The sequence below is a fragment of the Oikopleura dioica genome, chromosome 2 (assembly GCF_907165135.1).
Source record: "Oikopleura dioica chromosome 2, OKI2018_I68_1.0, whole genome shotgun sequence".
NCBI classification, from domain to species: Eukaryota; Metazoa; Chordata; class Appendicularia; order Copelata; family Oikopleuridae; genus Oikopleura; species Oikopleura dioica.
The window spans coordinates 364376-385223 of NC_137292.1; the positions used below are offsets into that span (position 1 = coordinate 364376).

Below are 20848 nucleotides of genomic sequence, written 5' to 3' on the forward strand. Positions count from 1 at the left end.
GAGAATCATATTAAAATTGTAACAATCAAAAGACTCCACCCAAAAGACCCAACTCAACTCATGCCTCCGGCCAGCCAAAATGCTCCAGTAGACTCCGAAGATGGCTTTTCTTCAGACGAAGAAATCATGGAAGAATCCGGCGGAGAAGAAGATGAAGCTACAGTCGGATTCCCAGAGACTCAAGCCCAGAAAGAACAACAGGACTGGAGCAGACGCACAGACACACTCTTCGAGTCAGCGGCGGAGCAGAAAGAAGCAGAAGAAAGACGAGTCAGAATCGCTGCCCAATGGAACGAGCCGCTCAAAGACATCAAGGAAGAATCCGAAAGCAACGCATCAGTCAGAATGGAGCAGAAGGAAAAAGCGGAAGCTGAAAGACGACTCCAGAAAGAAGAGTTCGAGAAGATTCAGAAGCTGAAGCAAGAACAGGAGGACAAAGCGAGAGCCAGAGAAGCCATCAGACTCCGAATGCAGCGACAAGTGGATGAAAACACCAGAATCCGACGCGAATACCACGAGGAAATTCAGCGGAAGAAGGAGGAAGAAGAAGCTCAAAAAAGACGCCTCGCCCAAGACAAAGAAGCAGAAGAAAGACGCCGAGCAGCCATCAAGGCAGACGAAGAGAAAGTCCTCACCAAACCAGAAGTTGGAATCAGGCTCGTCGCAGAAACCGGCAGAAGAGGGAATCACTACTACCTGTCGAAGAAGGAAGCGAAGCTTATGAGCAGAATCTCAGGATCGGTTAGCACAGCAAAACTAGCTAAAAACTTCTTCAAACAAAAAAGAGTCTAAAAGAACTGGGCTAACCAAAATAAGTCCGAGCCATGCTCGATAATCGCCAAATCCAGAACTTCGAAGAAATCAGGCAAGCTTGGTTCAACAGCGAAGGACTCCTCAAATTCAAAGACTCCAAAAACCCGGGCCACCGCCACTACAAGTACACCCTCCGATCCGGCTGGACCATCAAAGAAGGCACCGAAAACTGGAAGCTGGATCCAGTCGCCAGACTCAGCGCAGAGGAACGACGAGTGGTCCATTACTTGGTGGAATTCCTCAACTACCAAGGAATCAAACGAAGATTCAAGGAGGCACTAGGTAAGAGCATATCTAAACATCGAAAATACAGAATCTAATTCATTTCTAGACACTGGACTCCTCAACCCGGCCAAGATGGACGCGATCCTCGTCTTTGCCTACAAGATCTGCGGCGGAAACCTGGTCCACTACGTCCGATTCGTGTTCGTCCGACTCTTCAGACTCCACGACATCCCGATTCCCCCAGTGCACTCAGACGCCGCCCCAAAACCTCCACGCCACTACTAGAAAAAGAAGAGAAGAAACTCTTACCAGACTCTTAGACTCATATTGCCTTTTTCCTCAAAACATTGAAACAGAACTTACCTCTTTCCATTCTCCAAATTCAAAAAGCTGTACATAATAAATAATTCGATCTCATCAGAAGATCTTCGCCTCTTTACTTCGAAGCATCACAAAATAGGAATCTAAACCGTAAATCCTCAAGCTACAAGATAAAAAATCTTGTAATTAAAATATATGAAAACTCGCCAAATTAAAAGAGCCAAAAAATTCAGAATGGAGAGTCAAAATGCAGAGCCGCCAGAGGAATATAAATTACCTTCAGAGTCAGGCCAGGGCAACAAAGAGTCACAAAAACGCCAGAATCCCCTAAACCAATGACTTTAAAAAAAAGAGCCCCTAAAAAGAAGACTCGAACGACGAAGCTCCACCTTCGGACCAACCGGAAAGCCCGCCAAACGAGAGCCAAATTGACTCGAAGAATCCTCAGCAAGGGCAAGGCACTAGCGTGAACCTGGAGAGACTCAAAGGGCTCGTTTGGGACATCCAAAACAGCCTCAACACAAACGCTTCCATCCCACCAAAAAGAATCTTATGCTACGGCGAGACGCTGGATGACAAGATCAATAATCTAGCAACAGAAGCTGCCAAAATCATCTCCGAGTCCCAAGAGGCCTCAAAAATTATGAAAACGATCCTCCAAGAAGCCGAGCATGAGGGTCTCCAGGGAATCCAACTGCTAGACGCCTTCCAAACCATTGCCATAATCGCGCACAGCCCATCCATAGGAATCAACCGAAGACTAGCGTCCACAAACAAGGTGGAGCTAGAGACGATTCAAGACACGCTGGAACTGACAGTCAGACCTGTAGTGGAGAAGCTTATGAAGCAAGTCCACGCTTCTAGCGTCTACAATTCGGCGGAAATAACCTTCTGGGCCAAAATGATGGAGCCACTGGAAAGAGACTCAGTTTCAAAAGATGATCTTCGGAAGCTAGAAGAGGCCGCGGCTTGGATCTTGGGAAGGCTCTGGAATGAATCTGCAGAAGCCATCTTCAGAATGATCTTAGCGAGATGCAAGCCACCAGAAAACCTCAACTCTCGAGCATCACCAAGAATGACGCTCATAGCTCACATTTGGAACATCAGATTCAAAAAGATTCTAGAGTTGAGCCCGGACAAAAGACACGCTTCCTTCGCGAACGAAAGACAACTCAGCATCTCCATCGCCAACTCAATATTTGGAGAAATCCTTTTCCAGATAACGAACACGCGATGCATCTTTCCAAGACTCCTATCAAGTGCAGCAAGATCAGCATGGACCCACCTTAACACGCTTTGCGGAGCATCGAATCCCATCAGTCTGACGCTCAAAGAGTTCTTAACGAACATTGACTCGAATCAAGATTACACGGCCTGGGACGCAATCCGTACGCTGCGCAGAATCTGGCCACCGAGAGATTGCATCGCTGATGCTGAATATAGAGCCCTCAATCTCAACGACATCGACAACCGCCTCGAAAGAGGACTCGAAGATCCATCCTCACTTTACGGCACCACATACGAGAAACTCTTCTGGAAAATCCCGATTCCGAGAAGCTATGAGTCCGCCCGCACAACCGCGGGATTCAAACGAAAGAGAGCAAACGAAGAAGACGAAGAGCTGGAAAACAATCGAATCAGAGATGCAGGCCATGGCGAGCAAAGGGATCTTCAATAAACTCAGATTCCCAATCATAAACCCAGTAAACATTCACAATGATTCAATCACCGGCCCAAAATCCTTACCTGAATGGAGAGTCTACGAGACAGATCTGCTTCACAGAGTCATAAAAGTCCTAAATAACGAGATCAAGCCCGACTGGAGAGAACTGACGCTCAAAAAAGAATCCGATTTCATCGCCGGCCAATGGACCCACAACAAAGACAACTGGAGAGCCTTAATCCATCAGATGCCCGAGAAAGTAAAGCCTCTCATCTACCACTTTGTCCACGCCGGAGCAGACCTATTTTTGAATCTCAAAAGAATACCGCCGAAGAAGCCAGTCAAATTCAAGCGAAAGGAACTGGTAACTATTTGGAAAAGAAACTCAGCCAACGCGGACACCCTTAGGAAGATGGACGGAAATTTCAAAACATGGTACAACCACAGACTTAGACTCTCAAAATTTGTGCCTCGACCATACGAAAAAATCGGCAAGCGATTCAAGACTCTCACAATCCCGAGTCAGGAAGCTGTAAGAGAAAGAAGCGACGAGATTGCCCAACAAATTACCGACTGGTGCGAAATGGGCTCAGTAACAAGAGTCACAGAAGCCAAAGGATGCTGGATCCGCGCGGGATTCGTTCTGGTTGACAAGCCAGGCAGGGAGACAAGAGTCTGCTGGAACGGTGGAGTTCTCAAACCGCTTCAACTATACACGTTCCCGTGTAAATTGGAAGGCATTGGAACAGCGATTCAGATGCTCAAAAGAGGGGATCTACTGTACAAATTCGACGATAAAAAAGGTAAAACAGCAGCAAAACTTCAGAACCAAAAACTCAAATCTAGGATTCCACCAGCTCCCGCTCAGCGAAGAGAGCAAGAAACTCGCCTGCTTCGAATGGGGAGGCCAATATTTCAGAAACAATATTCTAGCATTCGGAATCCCAGCCGCGCCCGGAATCTACCAACTCATGAATCTGTGTGGAGTCAATTTCCTGAGGAAAAACGGAATCAAAATCACGCTCTATTTGGACGACAGACTCTTGGCGGTTACTCCAGAATCTGAGGAAGAACGCCGCCAGCTGCTGTCGGGAGAAAAAACCAGCAAGGAAGTCTGGGCAACGGTAGCGACGCTAGTAGCTCTAGGTGGCTATGTTAACATCGCGAAAAGCACCTTCGAGCCTACCCAGAGAATAGAATTCCTGGGCTTCATTCTAGACACGGAAAACGAGACGGTAGAGATACCAATTCAAAGATGGTCAGCCCTAAAGAATCTCATGAAAGATGCCGAGGCAGAGGCAGAAATTCCGACGCGGACACTGGAAAGAATCAGAGGCACAATGGCAAGCATGGCGGAAGTCCTCCCGAACATGAGAATGCTCATCCGTCAAACAACAATCCTCATCAGTGAAGCCATCAGGAATGAAAAAGAATCCTGTATTCTGACTCAAGAAGTCCGAGAGGAATGGAGACTTTGGAATCTTCTGGAAGAAAAAGGACTCAAGAGGCATTGGACCAAATTAAATCGACAAGAAACCGGTCTCATAATATACACAGACGCTTCTTCGCACGCAGGAGCCATCGTCATCGAGCACTGGAAGCTAGAAGAAAGATTCGCGTGGGAGCCGGACGTAGCAGACAAACACATCGGTATCAAAGAAGCCCTCGCGATCCAATACACACTCGAGTGGTACGGTCAGAAGCTTCAGAACAAGAGAGCGCTGTTCCTCTGCGACAACGACAGTGTGGTTCAAGGAGCGATAGCGGGTAGCAAAGACCCGGAAATGAATCGGATTCTAGTGAGAATCTGGACTCTGGCGCATCGCTTCAACATAGACATGAAGGTCGATTGGGTCAGCACAAAGAAGCAGCTGGCTGACGCTCCTTCCAGGGATTTGGACTCGAGGGAGCAAAAACTAACGGCAAATGGATTCGCTTATCTCCAATCTCACCTCCGGGATCCGCTCGACATCGACGTGGCAGCAACGGTAAGACTCAAACAGCGAAGCGGACTCGCAAATAAACTTCCATTCCGTTCAGCCACTCAACAATAAATGCAGAGACTTCATCGCACGCCGAGAGACGAAAGGAGCCTTTGGAAAAGACTTCCTAAGCTTCCCAATCCACGCACTTATCGGAAAAAAATTGTATGCGTTCCCGCCTCCGAAGATTTCTCACAAATACTACAACAGACTCACCGAAATAGCAACGCCCTGGGCTCTGGTGGTGCCATGCTTTGAAGCCGAACCTGTAGTGGTAACACAGGCAAGACTCAAAGGCTACAGAATCTTTGACATACCGGCGGATTCCATCCTCACGCCCTCAAAAATAAAAACTGCTGAAGGCTACTGGAAAGTCGCGCTAAACATCTCAACCATAAAAATTATTGCTAATAGACTCTGAAGCTCTGCAGCCTCTCTCTTAGACTCACCATTCATCCAATTCACGGAAAACACAAATCTGACTCTCAAACCCTCTGTTTTTAGACTCGGAATCAATTGAAAAAATGGCGGAACAGACCAAAACCCTCTCCAAGCTTCTTTCTGACCACACGAAGCTCACGGAGCAGGAAGCGAAGACGCGGGCGGTCAGAGTCCAGATCACCAAGGCAGCATTCTACGAGCATTCAAAGACTCAAGCTCAAACGGAAGAGGCTGATCGACTCATCGTGGAAATTGAGGACATCAGAAAAGACATGGCGACTCACGATAAGCTCACCGACTCCCTCATTGTAAGTAATCTCCACCAAACGCAGAAAGAACTCCCTCTTATTACAGAAAGAGATCGCGGAACTCGAAGCCAACCGCGACAAGAGTCTCGAGATCAAAAAACGAGAGCCCAACGCCAAAAAGCGATCGGAGGAGGAAAACAAATTTTATGACCGTTGGAATCCATCGGAAATAGAATCTAAACTCCGCCGCCTGATTGCCGACAAGATGGAGCGCTACAGCCTCAAGGGGTCCATGTTCGCCCAAATCAAAGCTCGAGAAACGAAAATCACCGAGCTCTCCCAAAACACGACCGAGTCAGCAGCGGTCTTCAAGGAAAAGGACCCGCTCACGGGTGTAGAATCCTATTTCATGGTAAGAATAAATAGTAAAAAGAAAAAGAAAAAAATCTTACATCCTAATTTTCAGACTCAAGTCGGCTCAACGAGCCTTCCACAAGATGAAGGAGACTCCCTCCGAGACATAAGCAAGGAATTCCGAGCGTTCGTCACGGATGCCAAGACTCAACGGACCTTCAGACGAGAAAAGCTCCTGAAGTTGCTCGGAAACTATAAGAGAGCCATGACTCCCGAATACACCGAGCGGGCGATCATCGAAAGCGTCGTCGACGAACTGATTCGAATGCCGGACATGACCCGCAAAGACGCGCTTCTATCCCTCACGGTAAACCTACAATTCAAAAAAAAACACACACGACTCATAATCCACTTTAGCCGCTTATGCGCCCAAACGTGCGCCACCAATTCGACAGAGCCATGACAATGAACACGACTCATCCGACCTTCAAGAAGATGATCATTAACCCCTGCGATGGTTCAGAGGACTGGCGCACCGAAAAAGACTCTAAACCAGGCCGTGGGCGTCGAGGAGGACACTCGAATGGCGGCCAAAGCAAGAAGCAGAAAACGGACCATCAAGGGGAAAATGCGAGCCCCAAATTCAACCCCGAAGGAAGCGGACATTCGGGAGGCCGAGGCCGAGGCCGCGGGCGAGGCCGAGGACGAGGCCGCGGGCGAGGCCGCGGCGGTGGAAGCAATCAAGGAGGAGACACTAAGAAGTTCCAAGACCAAGGCGGAGTCGAATAATCCCAAAGACTCTCTTTAAGAATCAATCCACTTCTTAAGCGAAGAATAGCCCCTGGCAGTGCGCAGTTTTTCGCCTAGTTTCTCTCTTTCAAAACCACTGCCAATCTTTAAAAGCTTTTCACACTTAAAAACATTCAGGCCCTCTAAAAAAGCTCGAGCCCGAAAAGACTCAATTCAGATTCATGACTTGGCTCGACTACAAGAATCTTCTGGAGCACTGGGAAGTGGCGGAAGCAATGTCTACCTTCAGCTACGACGAAGCCGAGACCGACGACGTGATTCAGCATTTTCTCGACAGGCTCCTCACCAGACCAATACTCAAGGCCTACGCTTACGAAAAAGGAATCACAACGATTCAAGACGTAATCGCGTCTCAAACGAAGAAGACTCTCACGGCCAAACAGAAAAGGAAGATCAAGACCTGGTGCGAGCACAGAGCTCGAGAATCAGCAGCCGAGGCACTCCAATACCCCAAGGTAAATCAATTCCGCTCCCCTAGGCGATAACCCTTTCCTTAAGCAAGCGGAAGTCGTCGACGAGCCCGAAGCGATTCAGTTGTGGGAAGAGCTTATGAAAACAAACAAGCCAAAGCCAAGAGAAGCAGCTATCGCCTTCTTCATTTGCTTCACCACGGGTTCCAGAATGAAGGAGGCCCTCAACCTCAGAATCGAAGATCGCGAAAGCGTCAAAGAAGACGGAAAAGAATTCTGGCGATTCCACATCCGATCCAGCAAGACGGACCCATTCTGCAAACGCATGGAGACTCTCACCATTCCAATGGAAATGAAGCACGGCGTCCCGCTAGCTCTCGAGCTCCGAGCACAAGTGAGAGACCGAGAATCAGGTAAAATTCGAATCCGACTTACCCTAAGCTAAATTTTTCGATAGGACTCGTCCTCAAGACTCTCGAAGGTCACACCAGAATCGCCTCGGACTACTTAGCCCGCTATGGAGCCAAAGCAGGACTCTCTAAGAAGGTTTATAACTTAAAATCCTCACGTACCGTAAGAATCCAATTCAGGTTTCCGCACATTCAGGCAGAGTCAGTTTCTACATCGAAGGACGACGCTCTGGCCTCTCTCAACAAACGCTCGCGCACACGCTCCGCTGGGCGCCAGGAAGCTCGATGCCGGACTACTACGAAAGATGCTGGCTTGAGTGCAGCAATTTGGGAGCGCCAGTCAGCGTCGCAAAATCAAGAGCCAGAAAGCGAAACGGAAGCGACAACGAAGACAACTCTCTTCAGGTAAAAACCAGCATGACAAGGGAGACTCCTTCATTTAAAAAGGTTTCAGATACCCCAAGAACCACAAGAAGCCAATCAAGAGCAAAAGAAACAGAAAACAACTGAAGCTTAGTCCACAGATGACGCTGTCAACATGAAAAAGAGTCTTTCCATCCTTTTTTTTCCTGCCAAATTAGAATCCTTAGACATCGATTGACGAGAATAACGAGAATGGTAGGGAGGGAATATTCCCATTACCATTGTTATTTGTGCGTGATTATAATACGAATCTAGGACAAGGGATTAGCAGCCCGCTAGAAATAGAACGCGGCAGGAAGCCTAGTAACCAGAGGCAGGGATTCCCAGGAGGCAGCGGAAGGTGTCAAAGGCGCCCGAGAGCACCTGGTTTCGAGCGGGTGCCCCGGAATCACGCAGGTTCATTCGAAAGGTTCTTAGCCTACAGCTAAAACCTAAAACGAGGAATTTTAAATAGAGCCTTTTTCTCAGCAGAAGCATTACCAATAAGACTCCTAGCTGAATCAAAAAGACTCTCCCGCCCACCATCCCTGAAATAAGCAGTACATGTAGGGTAAAACGAGCACACGCCCTACATACTGCCCAGTCCATTACCTTAGAAAGGCTCTTTCTCTACCACAGTATTGTAATTGCGCGTGCTCGGGAATATTCCCATTACCATTGTTATTTGTGCGTGATTATAATACACATCGGAACTATGAACCATCTGAAGCGGGTAGGTGCATTTCCACTCAAAAATCTTCTGCGTTCCAAAAGTACCGACTTCCAATCCAGCTGTGCTCGATCGATCGGGGAAGAAGTGAGTCACGTGGTTGGAGAAAACAGCATGGGTCGCATTGGTGTTCAGGTTCGTCCCGCAGTTGAGAAAATCCGAAGTGTTTTCATCCCCAAGACACATTTTAAACGTCGTCGCGTCTTCATAAACATGGAGCTCGTTGCAGAGCTGGCTGAAGTGGAGACCCCACCATTTGTCCTCGTGCCAAAAGTAGTAAGAGATGAGAAAAGAGATAAAAACTCGTGCAGAGAGCTGTAACTGTAAATCATCCCTCGGCCCGTGTCGCGGCACACCTTTACCAGTGCGCTGGGGAGTTAAACTTATGGAACCCAGCCGCATTGGTCAAGGTGCCACCTGACCGGATGGGAAAATGACAGCATGAAAGGAAGCACAAAGCATTAAGGGTGTCCACATCGAATAGAATCAATTTCGATGTTGACACCCTTATTGTTCACTTCACATGCTTGGCCTTTTCTCTAACGCCAAAATCGACCTCATGTAATCGAACTGGATACCCTTAACCGGGCTGGACGCTAAAAATCTGTCTTGGTAAATCGTTAGCACCAGAAATTGACAACCATCTGAGAAATCTGGTTGTGAACAGACGGTAGCAAACGGCGCTGATGACACCTTCGACTGTAACTCTCCATTTTATCATTTGACTGTTCTTCAGTTGATGATTTTTTCTGCAGAAAATGATCAAAAAAGAATCTGAATAAAACCATATCTTTCTTCCAAGACAGGGATGGAAATATGACAAAATTTCAAGCCCCTTAAATAAAAAATCAAGGAACGGGGCTGAAATGGCACTTCGTTTCCTTTAATTTTTTTTATTTGATGTTAAAATAGTGTTATTCTGTGCCGCGGTGCCGCAACCAGATTTTGTTCTCCGGCACGGCACGGTACGGCACGTGCCGTGCCGTGCCATGCCGCTGTGCCGTGCCGTGCCGTGCCGCTCAGATTTCCATCCCTGTTCCAAGACGAGATTCCGTGAATTGTTTACTAGACGCCGAAACTGACGCCCAAGATTTGAGATAGAAATCGACAATCTTGGGCAGTAATTAAAAACTCTAATTGACAATCTTGGCCGCTGAAATTCGCTCAGCTACGGTAAATGCTGAACTCGCCAACTAGTGATTAATTTTCCATGAAGCGATATTCCTATTCCAGACCGTCCAAATGAACCAGCTGGTTGTTCCCCTTCCGATATCGCTTATCAACTCAGCATGATTTCAATTTGCGCGAACGCATGCCCAACAAGTGGCTCAGTTAACGAGAAAAGGCTAATTCAAGAAGCTGATTTCTATTTTTTTTACTTTTGTACTTTTTCTTTTGTTTTATTTCTGAAAAATGAAGACAAATACTGTTTTGGCGACTGTATTGGCCCAGGCCGCGAGCGGACTAAGAGTTGATTTCGGAAATAATGACTCGAAAAGTTACAGGTAAACAGTAAGGGAAGGGACTAAGCTGGGCAACCTGTGTTGAAAACCTGAGTCAGGGTCTTGAAAGCGTTTTTATGAAAAGCTGCGACTCAGCGACCCTAACCCTGACTCAGGTTTGCTTAACAGGTTGCCGAGCCCACGGTGACCCCCTTAAAACACTATGTTTGCAGATCACTAGACGAGCTCCAGAAGCAACGCGTCCGGGCCGCCTCTAGAATCGCCACCGACCGCGAATCGTTCATCGCCAATCTTCGCAAAAACAACTTTTTCGCCGTTCCCGAATTCGAAATCACAAAAATCGTAGACTTGAATGTCGACCTTCGCGATGTGCGACCAAACGACATTGATGTTGATTTTCTGAAAATGAATCGCGGCTTTGGTTTTTTGGAGAGTGACGATCCTCAAAGCCGAAGTCCGAGAAAGACGATTTTGGATGATGAGCCGAAAGAAGAGGTTTTTGAGAGCTTTTCAGAGGAGGCAATCGAGCTGGATTTTGAGGCTTCCGGGGAAGGATCAGGAAAGAGTCTTGAATAGAGGACATACTTTGAGTCTAAGACCTAATCTTTTTGTATCGGGCAATTTTCAAAACTCTGCAGGCTCCGATCCATTGACAACCGAGAGTCCACTTACAACCGAAAAATCTACCGTAGAATGGATGGAAGAAAATACCACTCGATTGGAACTGTGGTCAACCGTAAACGGATACGAAAATGAAGAATCGACAACATCAGAGATTTATACAACATCTGGGACAACAACATTGGAACCAACTCAAACAACTCAAAATGCTGAAACAAGATTTAATCCAATAGATAAGGCAGCTTTTTCGGCAATCCAGGGGCGGTTCTCTTCCTTGATTTTTGAACTTTATTGAGCAAGAATTGATTTGAACCAAGAAACAGTTACTACTGAGAGCAATCAGCCAATCACTTCCGTAATCAAAATCGAAGATGAAGCTCTCTCAATCGCTCCCTCTGTTGATGTTCAGTGCTCTGCAAAACCATCTGCGTCGAGTTCACCAAGTCCTATCTCGCCCAACACTGGCACGAGGACAAATGGTGGGGTCTCCACTTCAGCCAGCTCTGCAACGAGCTCCATGTTTATGAAGACGCGACGACGTTTAAAATGTGTCTTGGGGATGAAAACACTTCGGATTTTCTCAACTGCGGGACGAACCTGAACACCAATGCGACCCATGCTGTTTTCTCCAACCACGTGACTCACTTCTTCCCCGATCGATCGAGCACAGCTGGATTGGAAGTCGGTACTTTTGGAACGCAGAAGATTTTTGAGTGGAAATGCACCTACCCGCTTCAGATGGTTCATAGTTCCGATGTTCTTTATAAGTAAGAACGCTCCAAGTCTTCTTTCATTCACTTTTATAGAGGCCAAAATACAGCGAAAAGATCGTCATCGATTCACTCGATGCTTCTGGAAAGTTTGGAGTGGATTTTGAATTGTATGCCGATGAAAACTACACGGATTTGATCAATCTTTCAAGGTAAAATAATTTCTTTAGGATTTGAGTGAGACAATTTTTAGCCCGACTTTGGATACAGGAAATTTTCTGAACATGAAAGTCGTTCTCGAAGAACCAATGAATGGGACAAACCTTCAAGTTGTCTCTTGCTGGGCAACTCCTACTGAAGACATCAACGGTAAAAACCATAAAACGCAATCCATTTTCGTAACTTTTTGAAAGATAAGGATGGTTTCGAGTTCTACGACGATTTTTGCACAACTCCAATCGGCTCACAAATCGAAATGACGATCCGCGAAAATGGACAAGAATCCGAAGTTCTCTGGCAATCCCGAGTTTTCAAGTAAGACAAAAGTTTTCTTCGTTGATGATGATTTTCTTAGATTCACAAACTCTGAAAATGTCTACATGCACTGCAAAGTCAATGTCTGCATCGAAGACTTTGATGGTAGCTGCGCTGTCGAATGCGCAAAATCTCGATCTCCAAGAGATGTTTCTTACGATGGTCAAAATGTTGTCTCCCTTGGTCCCATTCGATTCACTGGCTATTCCAAAGCTGAGTACTTGATAATTGATCCAGCGACAGGACTCGTTGGGGAACAAGGAGAAGAAGCAACTTTTGATGCCGAGTTTAACTTTATCAACCACTTTCTAATCGCACTGATAACGCTTATCACAATGGTCATGCTCGTTGCAATTTATGGAGCGACAAGAAAATGCCCAACAGAAGACTCGACTCTTGCATAATTCTGTTTTATTCCAAGCAATATTGCATGAAAAAGCTATTGTGATAATATATCAGTCTCGATTGCCTCATTCAAATACAATTCAATAATTAGATGAAACCATGCATATTTTCATAATTACAGTCGTTTGTCGTGCACGTCTGTTGGCAGCCGCTGAATTCTTCTCCCGTGGAGTTGTATGCATAGCAAGACTCTTCATTCTTAAATTCAAACGGAGCGCAACCACGATGAGCGAACTGATTAAACTCTTCTTTTAATGGAGGATAAGAAACAAGTTTTGCACTTGTAGAGAAACAAGCTGTGTTTGAATATCGGGGACACTCAACACTTTTACTAGTTGAATTTTGAGCATAAGAACAAGTTTGGTTTCCATACAAGGAACCATTAAGGTTCTCCTGATCACATTGAAAGCATCGTTTGACAGCATTTTCTGACTCAAATTTCTCTGATATTTCCTCTAAGCCTGAATTACAGGCTCTTCCGGCAATTGAGGGATTACATGTAATTGCGCATTCTTTGTGTTGTGTAAAAGTACCAAGTCCACTCGTACAAAAATTTATAGGCTGATTATCTGTAGTCTTTATACAACCGCGAGCAATTGTGAATGTCATCATCCCGTAACGACCCATAGCTGCAATCAATGACGTATGACAGAGATCATAACCTTCAGGACAGGGAGATTATATTGTTGTCCATATTTAAAACATCCAGGTTGGCCTTCGATGGTATTATTCCAAATTCCAAGTATTTCAGCACACCGAGCACAAACAGCCAAGCCTATAATTTACGTTTATTAATGCAATTATTGCTTTGCAATTTCAAAGATGTATTTTCAATTTTTACCGATTTTTGTTGTTGTTGTCTCGGAAACGCCTGTGGTTGTAGTTGTTGAAGTGGTTTGAACGGGAGGAACAGCGCTTAGGCTTTCCGAATTACAATCTTTAGTTGAGCAAGTGCTTTTGCAATATTTATTTTTGTATCGTTTACGGCCATCAGAAGAATATTGTGTGTAACACGTATCAACATTTTCAAGCTCGAATGGTACGCATGCACGATAAAATTCCCCAGGAAGCTCTTGGATTTGAAAAATTGGCCGAGTTTGTACTTAAAAACGGAATACTTAAAAAAAGATAAACAAATAAAGATAAAGACGATATTCCGTGGCTCGTTCGGAACTAGCATACATGCAAGCTGAATTTGCATATCGAGGACACTCAACAGTCTCGTTCCCGACCAGATACCGGGGCAGATTAACACATTTCGAAAATTTGGGGTTAGAACCTCTGTAATCGCATTGAAAACAACTCTTCACATCGTTCTCTGACTTGAATTTTTCTGAAACTTCCTCAAGGTTTAAATTACACCCGATGCCAGTCGTTCTTGGGTCGCACAAAGACGTACAGTTTTTGAGCTGAGTCCCACGAGAATAATCAGACACATAACAGTCCTCTTCAACATTATTATTTACGCAGTTCCGTCCAATCTCAAAGGATATCTCTCCAGACATGGACATATTTGCCAAGAGATATGTCAAGCACAAATCAGTTTGACCCGGACATCTTTTTATGAAATCGCTGCCATCGTGAAAGCATCCAATATCGCCTTTTCCGATCGTTTTATTCCAAATATCGACTTTTTCCGTACACTTCGCGCAGTTCGCCCAATCTCAAATGAATATAGAAACGCGAAACTTCAAAGGAAACTTTCTCATTGGTAGATAAATTTTATTTCGTTAACGATAACTTCTCGGACTTACCTTTGTCAAATGGGGTAGTTGTTGTTGTGGTGGTGGTTGTTGTCGTTGTTGTCGTTGTGGTCGAGGTCGTTTGTACTGGAGGAATGAAGGTCAAGTCTTCATCGTTACATTTGTTATTTGAACATGTGCTTTTGCAATATGTTGTTTTATATTTTTTACGGCCGTCAGTATAAGTTTCTTCATAGCAAGTTTCTACATTTTCAAGCTCAAAAGGCACGCATCCTCGATGATATTCTCTTGATTTGACTCCGCTTTGTAAAATTGGTTTTGTTTGCTCTTTCAAGCGGAATACTTAAAATAAAATCGAATATGATATGTAGTAATGTTTATGAAATTCCGTGGCTTTTATTGCACTAGCATATAAGCATGCTGAATTGGCATATCGAGGGCATTCAACAGATTCATCGCCTGTGAGATTCGCGGGTAAATATACACAGTCCGAACTGCTTGGATTACCAACGTGATCGCATTGATAACAACTTGTCACATTATTTTCTGACTCAAATTGATCTGAAACATCCTCAAGGCCAACATTGCAGCCGATGCCGCTTGCTATTGGGTCACACAAAGATGTACAATTTTGAACTAAGCTTGAACTATAACATTGCCTGTCAAAATCCTTGCCAACGCATTCTCGTTTTATCTCGTATAAAATTTCTCCATCAGAATACATTTTGGCCCAAAGAGATGCTGAGCATAAATCATTACGATTCGGGCATCTTTGAATAAAGTCGAAACCATCTTGAAAGCATCCTTCATTGTCATCATTATTGCCGCGCGTTTGGTTCCATATGTCTACCCGTTCTTTGCATCTCGCGCAATTTGCCCAATCTGAAGGCAATTTTAGAATTCATTTGAAAATAGAAAAAAATGACAGCTCTTGATACCTTCGTCGAAAGGAGTTGTTGTTGTCGTTGTGGTTGTCGTAGTTGTAGTTGTTGTCGTGTTGAATGGCTCAAGAATGAAGGGCAAAGTCATGGCCAAAACAATACCGCCGGCAAAAATTAGGACAAGAATAGCCCAAACAGCTTCCCTGTAGTTACACTTTTTTTCACTCTCGCAAGCTACAAAAGAATGAATTGAAATCTCTTCTCTCGAGAAAGTACTACTTCTTGACGGAGTAATCTCTCTATTTGATTGTAATTGATCATTTAGATCATTGACTTGCTCCATTTTTTTTATTCTGTCTTTCTCGAGATTCAGTTTTGCGAGAAATTCAGTTATCATCAGTTTTATAATTGTGTCAATTTACACTTTCATAAATTCGTGAATGACTTTCGCTTGAACAGTAACGTGCTCCTACTGTAGGAATGGGTGCTTCTAAATAAGTGCTTGAATCATAGAGAATGACATATTTATTTATTGACATATTTCATTTATTGATGCATGAACAAAGATGAGATGAAGAATTTTTTGATTCTATGGTTATATTTCATATACGATTAGGCTTATGGTTAGGGTTAGGGTAACAATGTGACATTATTGATTATTATTTTTCTCATTTCAGAAGAAGATGATTATTTGTCGCTGTTTTCATTTTCGTCCATTGGCGCACTTCTTTTTTCGCAAAAGCAAGAAAAAAGCTCATAAAAATGGTAAAAAGACCAACCGGCACCACAAAAAACTGATTCCAATTTGCAGGGTCTCCTAGGGTAAATTTTAAATAAATAATTTCAGCGATTGTTTTGATTTCTTCACCTTGATTTTTGTCTTTCAGCAGGTTAACCATGAGCGAAGTTGAAACAAAACCAGCAAAATTCCCAATTCCACCGGCAAAACCAGTCACTATCGGGCCAAAATTTGCTGAAAGCTCGGCAGCAATTGGCAATATCCCGGCTTCTTTTGTTCTATCAGATGAGTTGTCAACATTCACAACTTACTTCCGGTAGCAGCTATAAAAATCATCAAAATAGCAAAGAGGATCGACACTCCTACAAAGTTGCAACCAAAAAGTTTGATGCAACAAATGGATGGAAGCATCAAAACCCAGAAAAAAATCATCATTGATTTTTATATTTTATTATGTAAAAATATACCTGTTGTTTATTAAATGCAAATCAAATATATGCGAAAAATCTGAATCTTGATACCGACCACCTTAGGAGCTCAGAATCATCTTTACAGTAAAAATAAGGCGTTGGTTCTTCTCGTAAAGAGGGAGATTAGTGAATATTTAACGACAAGGGCGGTGACAGTTTGCCACTGTCAGAAAAAGGTAATATCTGATAATCAAAGCCGATGGCAAATCAATGAAAAACGTCACCCAACCCTGTGTCAGATTGATTCCCTCTTGTTTTATGCACATTTCATTTCAGTAAGCAAATTTGGTAAATTAGCAAAACCAAAAAATTATCAAACAATTCCTTTTTTAAATGACAGCTGGAAGCGAAAATAAGAGAATCGCCCAAAGACTGGCTCTTCAAAAGAAATGAGTTTCATCTACTTGTAATATTGGGTTAGGGCTAGAGTTAGGAGAAGGTTAGGCTTATGCAATGTTACCTTCTTGTCAATAAAAACTCAAAAGAAACTCAATAAAGTGTGATCATACTCCAATCGTAAGTTTTTTTGAGAAAAAGAAGGGCTTTGAGTTGAACTGATCGCTGAAAAAATTCATGAGCGAAAATCAGAATTGGCCCAAAAACAAGAATCGAATTGAAAAATTAATTTCCTCCTTCTTTTTTCTTTGAGCGATTAGATTAAAGAAAACAAACCGCACTTTTGTGAAATAAAGAAAAGTAAATAATTAATCTCGGCGCAATCCAGAAGTCTATCCTTTTATCGGTTTATTGTTTAGGTTTTAGTCGCTTATGAGAATTTTATCGGGTAAAGGGATGAGAAATTAATTACAAACTTTTTCTATTATAATTCTTTGCACAATAGCGGTTCGTGAACACTTTCATGCCTTTTAATTGAAGGGACCGATAATAGGGGCCAATAGAAAACTCTACCTTTTTGACAATTGGGCAGAAATAACCGCGGTTAATTTAGTAATAGTTACAGTTATTTTTATGACCCGCCGCACAACGACCTTGGCCGATGCTCATCAGAGAGATGTGTAAATAAAGAATGACTTCTGTTCCAAAAAAGACAGTCGCAGATCTTTCAGAGGCTACCTCTCTAATTTGATTGTCAGATAAGGTCGGGCCGATCTTGATGCTACTTTAGGGAATAGAAATTAAACTTAGCAGAAAAACGCTTTTCATCGTCTTTTCCTTTTGAGATGCCGCCGAGACGGGGCTCCTCGGGGACGGGCTCCTCCTCTCCGACGAAGCAGAATGTCCATCCAGGTAAGTGTGTCTTCCCCTAAAGATTTGGGCACGAGCGCGTAAACAGCGACTCATCCCCTCAACTCGCCACAAAATCCAAAAATCAACTCTGACTTCTTTTCGGTCATTTTCGGTCAGGATGGAAAATGAGACGAAATGAAAACCTTCGATATTTTTGATAATAAGAGAAAGAGAATTAAAAGAGATAGGAAAATGTTCAGAGTTGAATCTGACGATTATGTTATTGGAAACATAGGTATTCAAGTTTTCATATAAATTATATGATATAATGAAACAAAAAAATTGATTCATAATAAATTTTGCTAACAAAAAATTCTTCAAAGTCAAAAAAAAAACAGAAATTTGAAGTTCAATTTAATTATTCACTCGAAATATTTTATTAATAAAAACTCAGTATGGAACATATTTTAGTGGGTATTCATTCGAATTCTACGTAAAATCAATTTTTAAACACGACTGTTAATACCAGGCCGCCGAATATTCATCTTACTCTTCCGAATCTGACTCGACTGAATTATTAATTCTTAATTAATTAACCCTTGGTGTAAATTTCTTTCCAATGAAAGCGAAGCGGGAAAGAAGGTGCTCGAAATCGGATGGTCGGATGAAAGTGTTTTTCAGATTTTGATTTTTAGATCGCTTGTCGAATTTGATTAGTTTTAATATTCAATTTGGCCAGCGCTTCTGGTTTTATTTATCGAAAAGCAGATCTGCCTAAGCCGATCAAGAGCTTTTGACCTTTCTTTTTTTCGCTGATCAAGTGACGTGAAGACGTAGACTTAGAGGTTTATCAGAAGACAACAAATATGCGCACATCTTTCTCAATAGTTGTTTCACTCTTTTTGTCAATAATGAAATTTTTCTTTCAAAGAAAAGCCTCATTTTTGGCATTGACCTTGGGCAGCTTCCTCTTCCCCCAAATCTTCAAAAACAATAAAAATAAAGCCTTCTTAGCGCATGTGCCCAAATCAACCTCCTTTATTGAATCCCTCATAAAAATAAGCAAAACTCCCTTCGTCGATGAATTAATTCATCTTTCAGATGTGAGCAGCAGAAAAGACGAGCACTCCTCTTTTGGAAAGAGAACGACCATCGCCACCATGCAAAATAACTCGAACGGGCACCACCACAATGGGCATGGTTACGGGCAGAATGGCTATTTTGTCGACACAAGGAACGCGCTAAAAATGTAACTGTAACTGGCAGTGGTCAAGTGATAATGTGTAACAGGCTGTTGCAGAAGTATTGATCATGAATAGATGATTTTATGCATAATTTGCCATTCAGCGAAAAAAATGCAAAAACAGCGCTTTTTAGTCTGAAGCTGTCGGATAAAAACCACTCAGAAGATTCGCTAGGACAGATTTCAGATTGACAGAATTTAATTGACTCCAGCAGCTTAAGACCACATAAGCTACTTAATCTGAAAAAGCAGTTTGAAATCTCAGAACAGGTCCAATTTTCAGGCCACAGAGAAAAATGGAAGAAGGGGCGAAAAAACACGGAAGAAAAATTGGGATTGGAACTTGCTTTTGTCTTTCTTTTTTGTTCATAACTACAGTTTTAGGTAAGAAGATGATGAAAAAGGTGATTTTCATGCTTTTAGGTGCTCTTGTTGGGCTTGGGTACTACTTCTTTTGGCCAGATTATTCGATGCTTTTGGAAGCCTCAAAAGCGGAGGATGGCACGTGGTCAGATTTTTCCGCGTGGTCAGAATGCTCAACCACATGCGGCCCGGGGGAGCAAAAACGCATCCGTTTTTGCTTGAATCTAAAAAACGACGGGAAACCCTGCGATGGGGAGCGGGAAGAAGTGCGCGTTTGCAACGCTAGAATTGAATGTCCAGATTGTGGGAAAAAATGCGCTTTTGGATCGCTAAACAAGGTTTGCAAAGACATTTTTTGTCCTCAATTTGAGTCCTTTTTGCTTTAGGACTGTACAAAATGCACGTGCGAAAATCATACAGTGACTGGGAAGGTGTCCGACTCGACAGGACAGCCGATAATTGGAGCTTCGATCAGAAGAACAGATGTTTTTATGGACACTCTTGCCATTTCGAATTTTCAGGGTGAATTCAGGTGAGTTTGCACTCCGACTCACGTCACTAAAACATTCAAGCATAACTGGAGTCTGCTCAAATGGAGACAACAGTTTAACAGCTTCAAAAGTAGGCTTCAATCCAAGGCCCGCGAATCCAGTCGAAATCTCTGTTGGATCTGCCCGTGTAGAAATCAGATTAGAACACGTCTCCTTGCCGCGGATTCTCATCAATCCTCAACCGAAAATTCGCTTTGTTGGGCAGTCGGCGCGACTCTGTTGTTCAGGTTCTCTTCCTTGATTTCAGAGGATGGATTTTTTATGAGAAAAATGAATCTTGTTTTAGCTCAAGATGATGGGAGTGGAACATTTCCTCTCCGCGTAAATTGGTATTTTAACAATAAACTGGTTGAAGAAGGAGAAGCTTACAATCAGACATCTACGGACCTGAAGCTGAGTGACATAAGAAAAGAAGATGCAGGAGAGTACTTCTGCCAAGTGACGAATAATGCGGGAGTGATAAGAACGCAAAAAGTAAAACTTGAAGTGAAGGAAAAAAGTGAATCCAGTTGTCTTCCGCCAAAAGTAAGAGCAATTGTGAAAAGATAAATCATGATTGAAGGTGTATTCCGTCGAAATTTGCCCAACGACAAGTCTGAAACAAGGGAACTGCGCGACAAGTCAACGATGCAACCATCCAGAGCAGCATCTTTCAATTGAATCGGAAAAGTGCGTCGACCAAGTTTCGGATTATTGCTGCCAAGTGGGCGCGTCTGATCAAATTGAAGTGACCTGTCCTGTTCCGGGCAGTGCGGACTTGACTTATCTAATGCCAATACAAAACTCGACGAGTTGTGCCTGCTTACCTTGTCAATAAAGAATATTGAAAACTTTATTTTAGCGATTTTGCCTTTTTTCTTCTGGAGAGTATATATTATATTAAAGTTCTTTAATTTAAAGATCATTTATTTCAGTGATAATGAAAATTAATAGATCTTGTAGAAGAACTGATGATTAATCAGTAGTGAACAATTTTGGAAAATTCACTCATCATTGACGGGAGCTGCTTGGCAGTAGTCGAGCTTCTTCCCTTGATTTCTATCTGGGTCCTTTTGCCAACCAAATCGACCGCATTCTAGATCGAAGCTGACTTTTCGAGCGCCATTCCAATCGCAATCGGCTTTACATCTTCTTTTTGCTCCATTACCCGTTGAATAGCAATTCCAGT

General features: G+C 43.3%; 6 protein-coding genes across 7 annotated transcripts; all 6 read left to right on the plus strand.

Annotated features, from left to right (window-relative positions):
* Positions 1-50: 50 nt before the first annotated feature.
* LOC145698527 (uncharacterized) lies at positions 51-1309 on the plus strand. The gene is made up of 2 exons (XM_081775729.1): positions 51-1095; positions 1145-1309. The coding sequence occupies exon 1, from the start codon at positions 61-63 to the stop codon at positions 790-792; it is 732 nt and encodes a 243-aa protein (XP_081631855.1). The 5' UTR covers positions 51-60; the 3' UTR covers positions 793-1095; positions 1145-1309.
* A 4166-nt stretch (positions 1310-5475) lies between these two features.
* On the plus strand, positions 5476-6836 carry LOC145696088 (uncharacterized). Its single transcript, XM_081773073.1, has 4 exons — positions 5476-5753; positions 5800-6105; positions 6160-6414; positions 6465-6836. Exons 1-4 carry the CDS (start codon positions 5529-5531, stop codon positions 6834-6836), a joined length of 1158 nt encoding a protein of 385 aa, XP_081629199.1. The 5' UTR covers positions 5476-5528.
* On the plus strand, positions 6304-8210 carry LOC145696602 (uncharacterized). Of its 2 annotated transcripts, none has more exons than XM_081773670.1 (6): positions 6304-6414; positions 6465-7312; positions 7356-7680; positions 7725-7813; positions 7858-8082; positions 8125-8210. In XM_081773670.1, the coding sequence occupies exons 2-6, from the start codon at positions 7019-7021 to the stop codon at positions 8185-8187; spliced, it is 996 nt and encodes a 331-aa protein (XP_081629796.1). In that variant the 5' UTR covers positions 6304-6414; positions 6465-7018; the 3' UTR covers positions 8188-8210. The 2 variants fall into 2 exon arrangements, with proteins under 2 accessions (XP_081629796.1, XP_081629797.1); XM_081773671.1 differs by having other exon boundaries at positions 8132-8209.
* A 1753-nt stretch (positions 8211-9963) lies between these two features.
* LOC145699129 (uncharacterized) lies at positions 9964-11146 on the plus strand. Its single transcript, XM_081776380.1, has 2 exons — positions 9964-10314; positions 10485-11146. The coding sequence occupies exons 1-2, from the start codon at positions 10223-10225 to the stop codon at positions 10846-10848; spliced, it is 456 nt and encodes a 151-aa protein (XP_081632506.1). The 5' UTR covers positions 9964-10222; the 3' UTR covers positions 10849-11146.
* Positions 10966-12682, plus strand: LOC145696089 (pancreatic secretory granule membrane major glycoprotein GP2-like). The gene is made up of 6 exons (XM_081773075.1): positions 10966-11008; positions 11303-11634; positions 11700-11815; positions 11857-11972; positions 12017-12137; positions 12178-12682. Exons 1-6 carry the CDS (start codon positions 10966-10968, stop codon positions 12539-12541), a joined length of 1092 nt encoding a protein of 363 aa, XP_081629201.1. The 3' UTR covers positions 12542-12682.
* A 6516-nt stretch (positions 12683-19198) lies between these two features.
* On the plus strand, positions 19199-20392 carry LOC145699883 (cartilage intermediate layer protein 1-like). Its single transcript, XM_081777131.1, has 4 exons — positions 19199-19467; positions 19516-19661; positions 19702-20205; positions 20243-20392. Exons 1-3 carry the CDS (start codon positions 19237-19239, stop codon positions 19919-19921), a joined length of 597 nt encoding a protein of 198 aa, XP_081633257.1. The 5' UTR covers positions 19199-19236; the 3' UTR covers positions 19922-20205; positions 20243-20392.
* Positions 20393-20848: the final 456 nt, after the last annotated feature.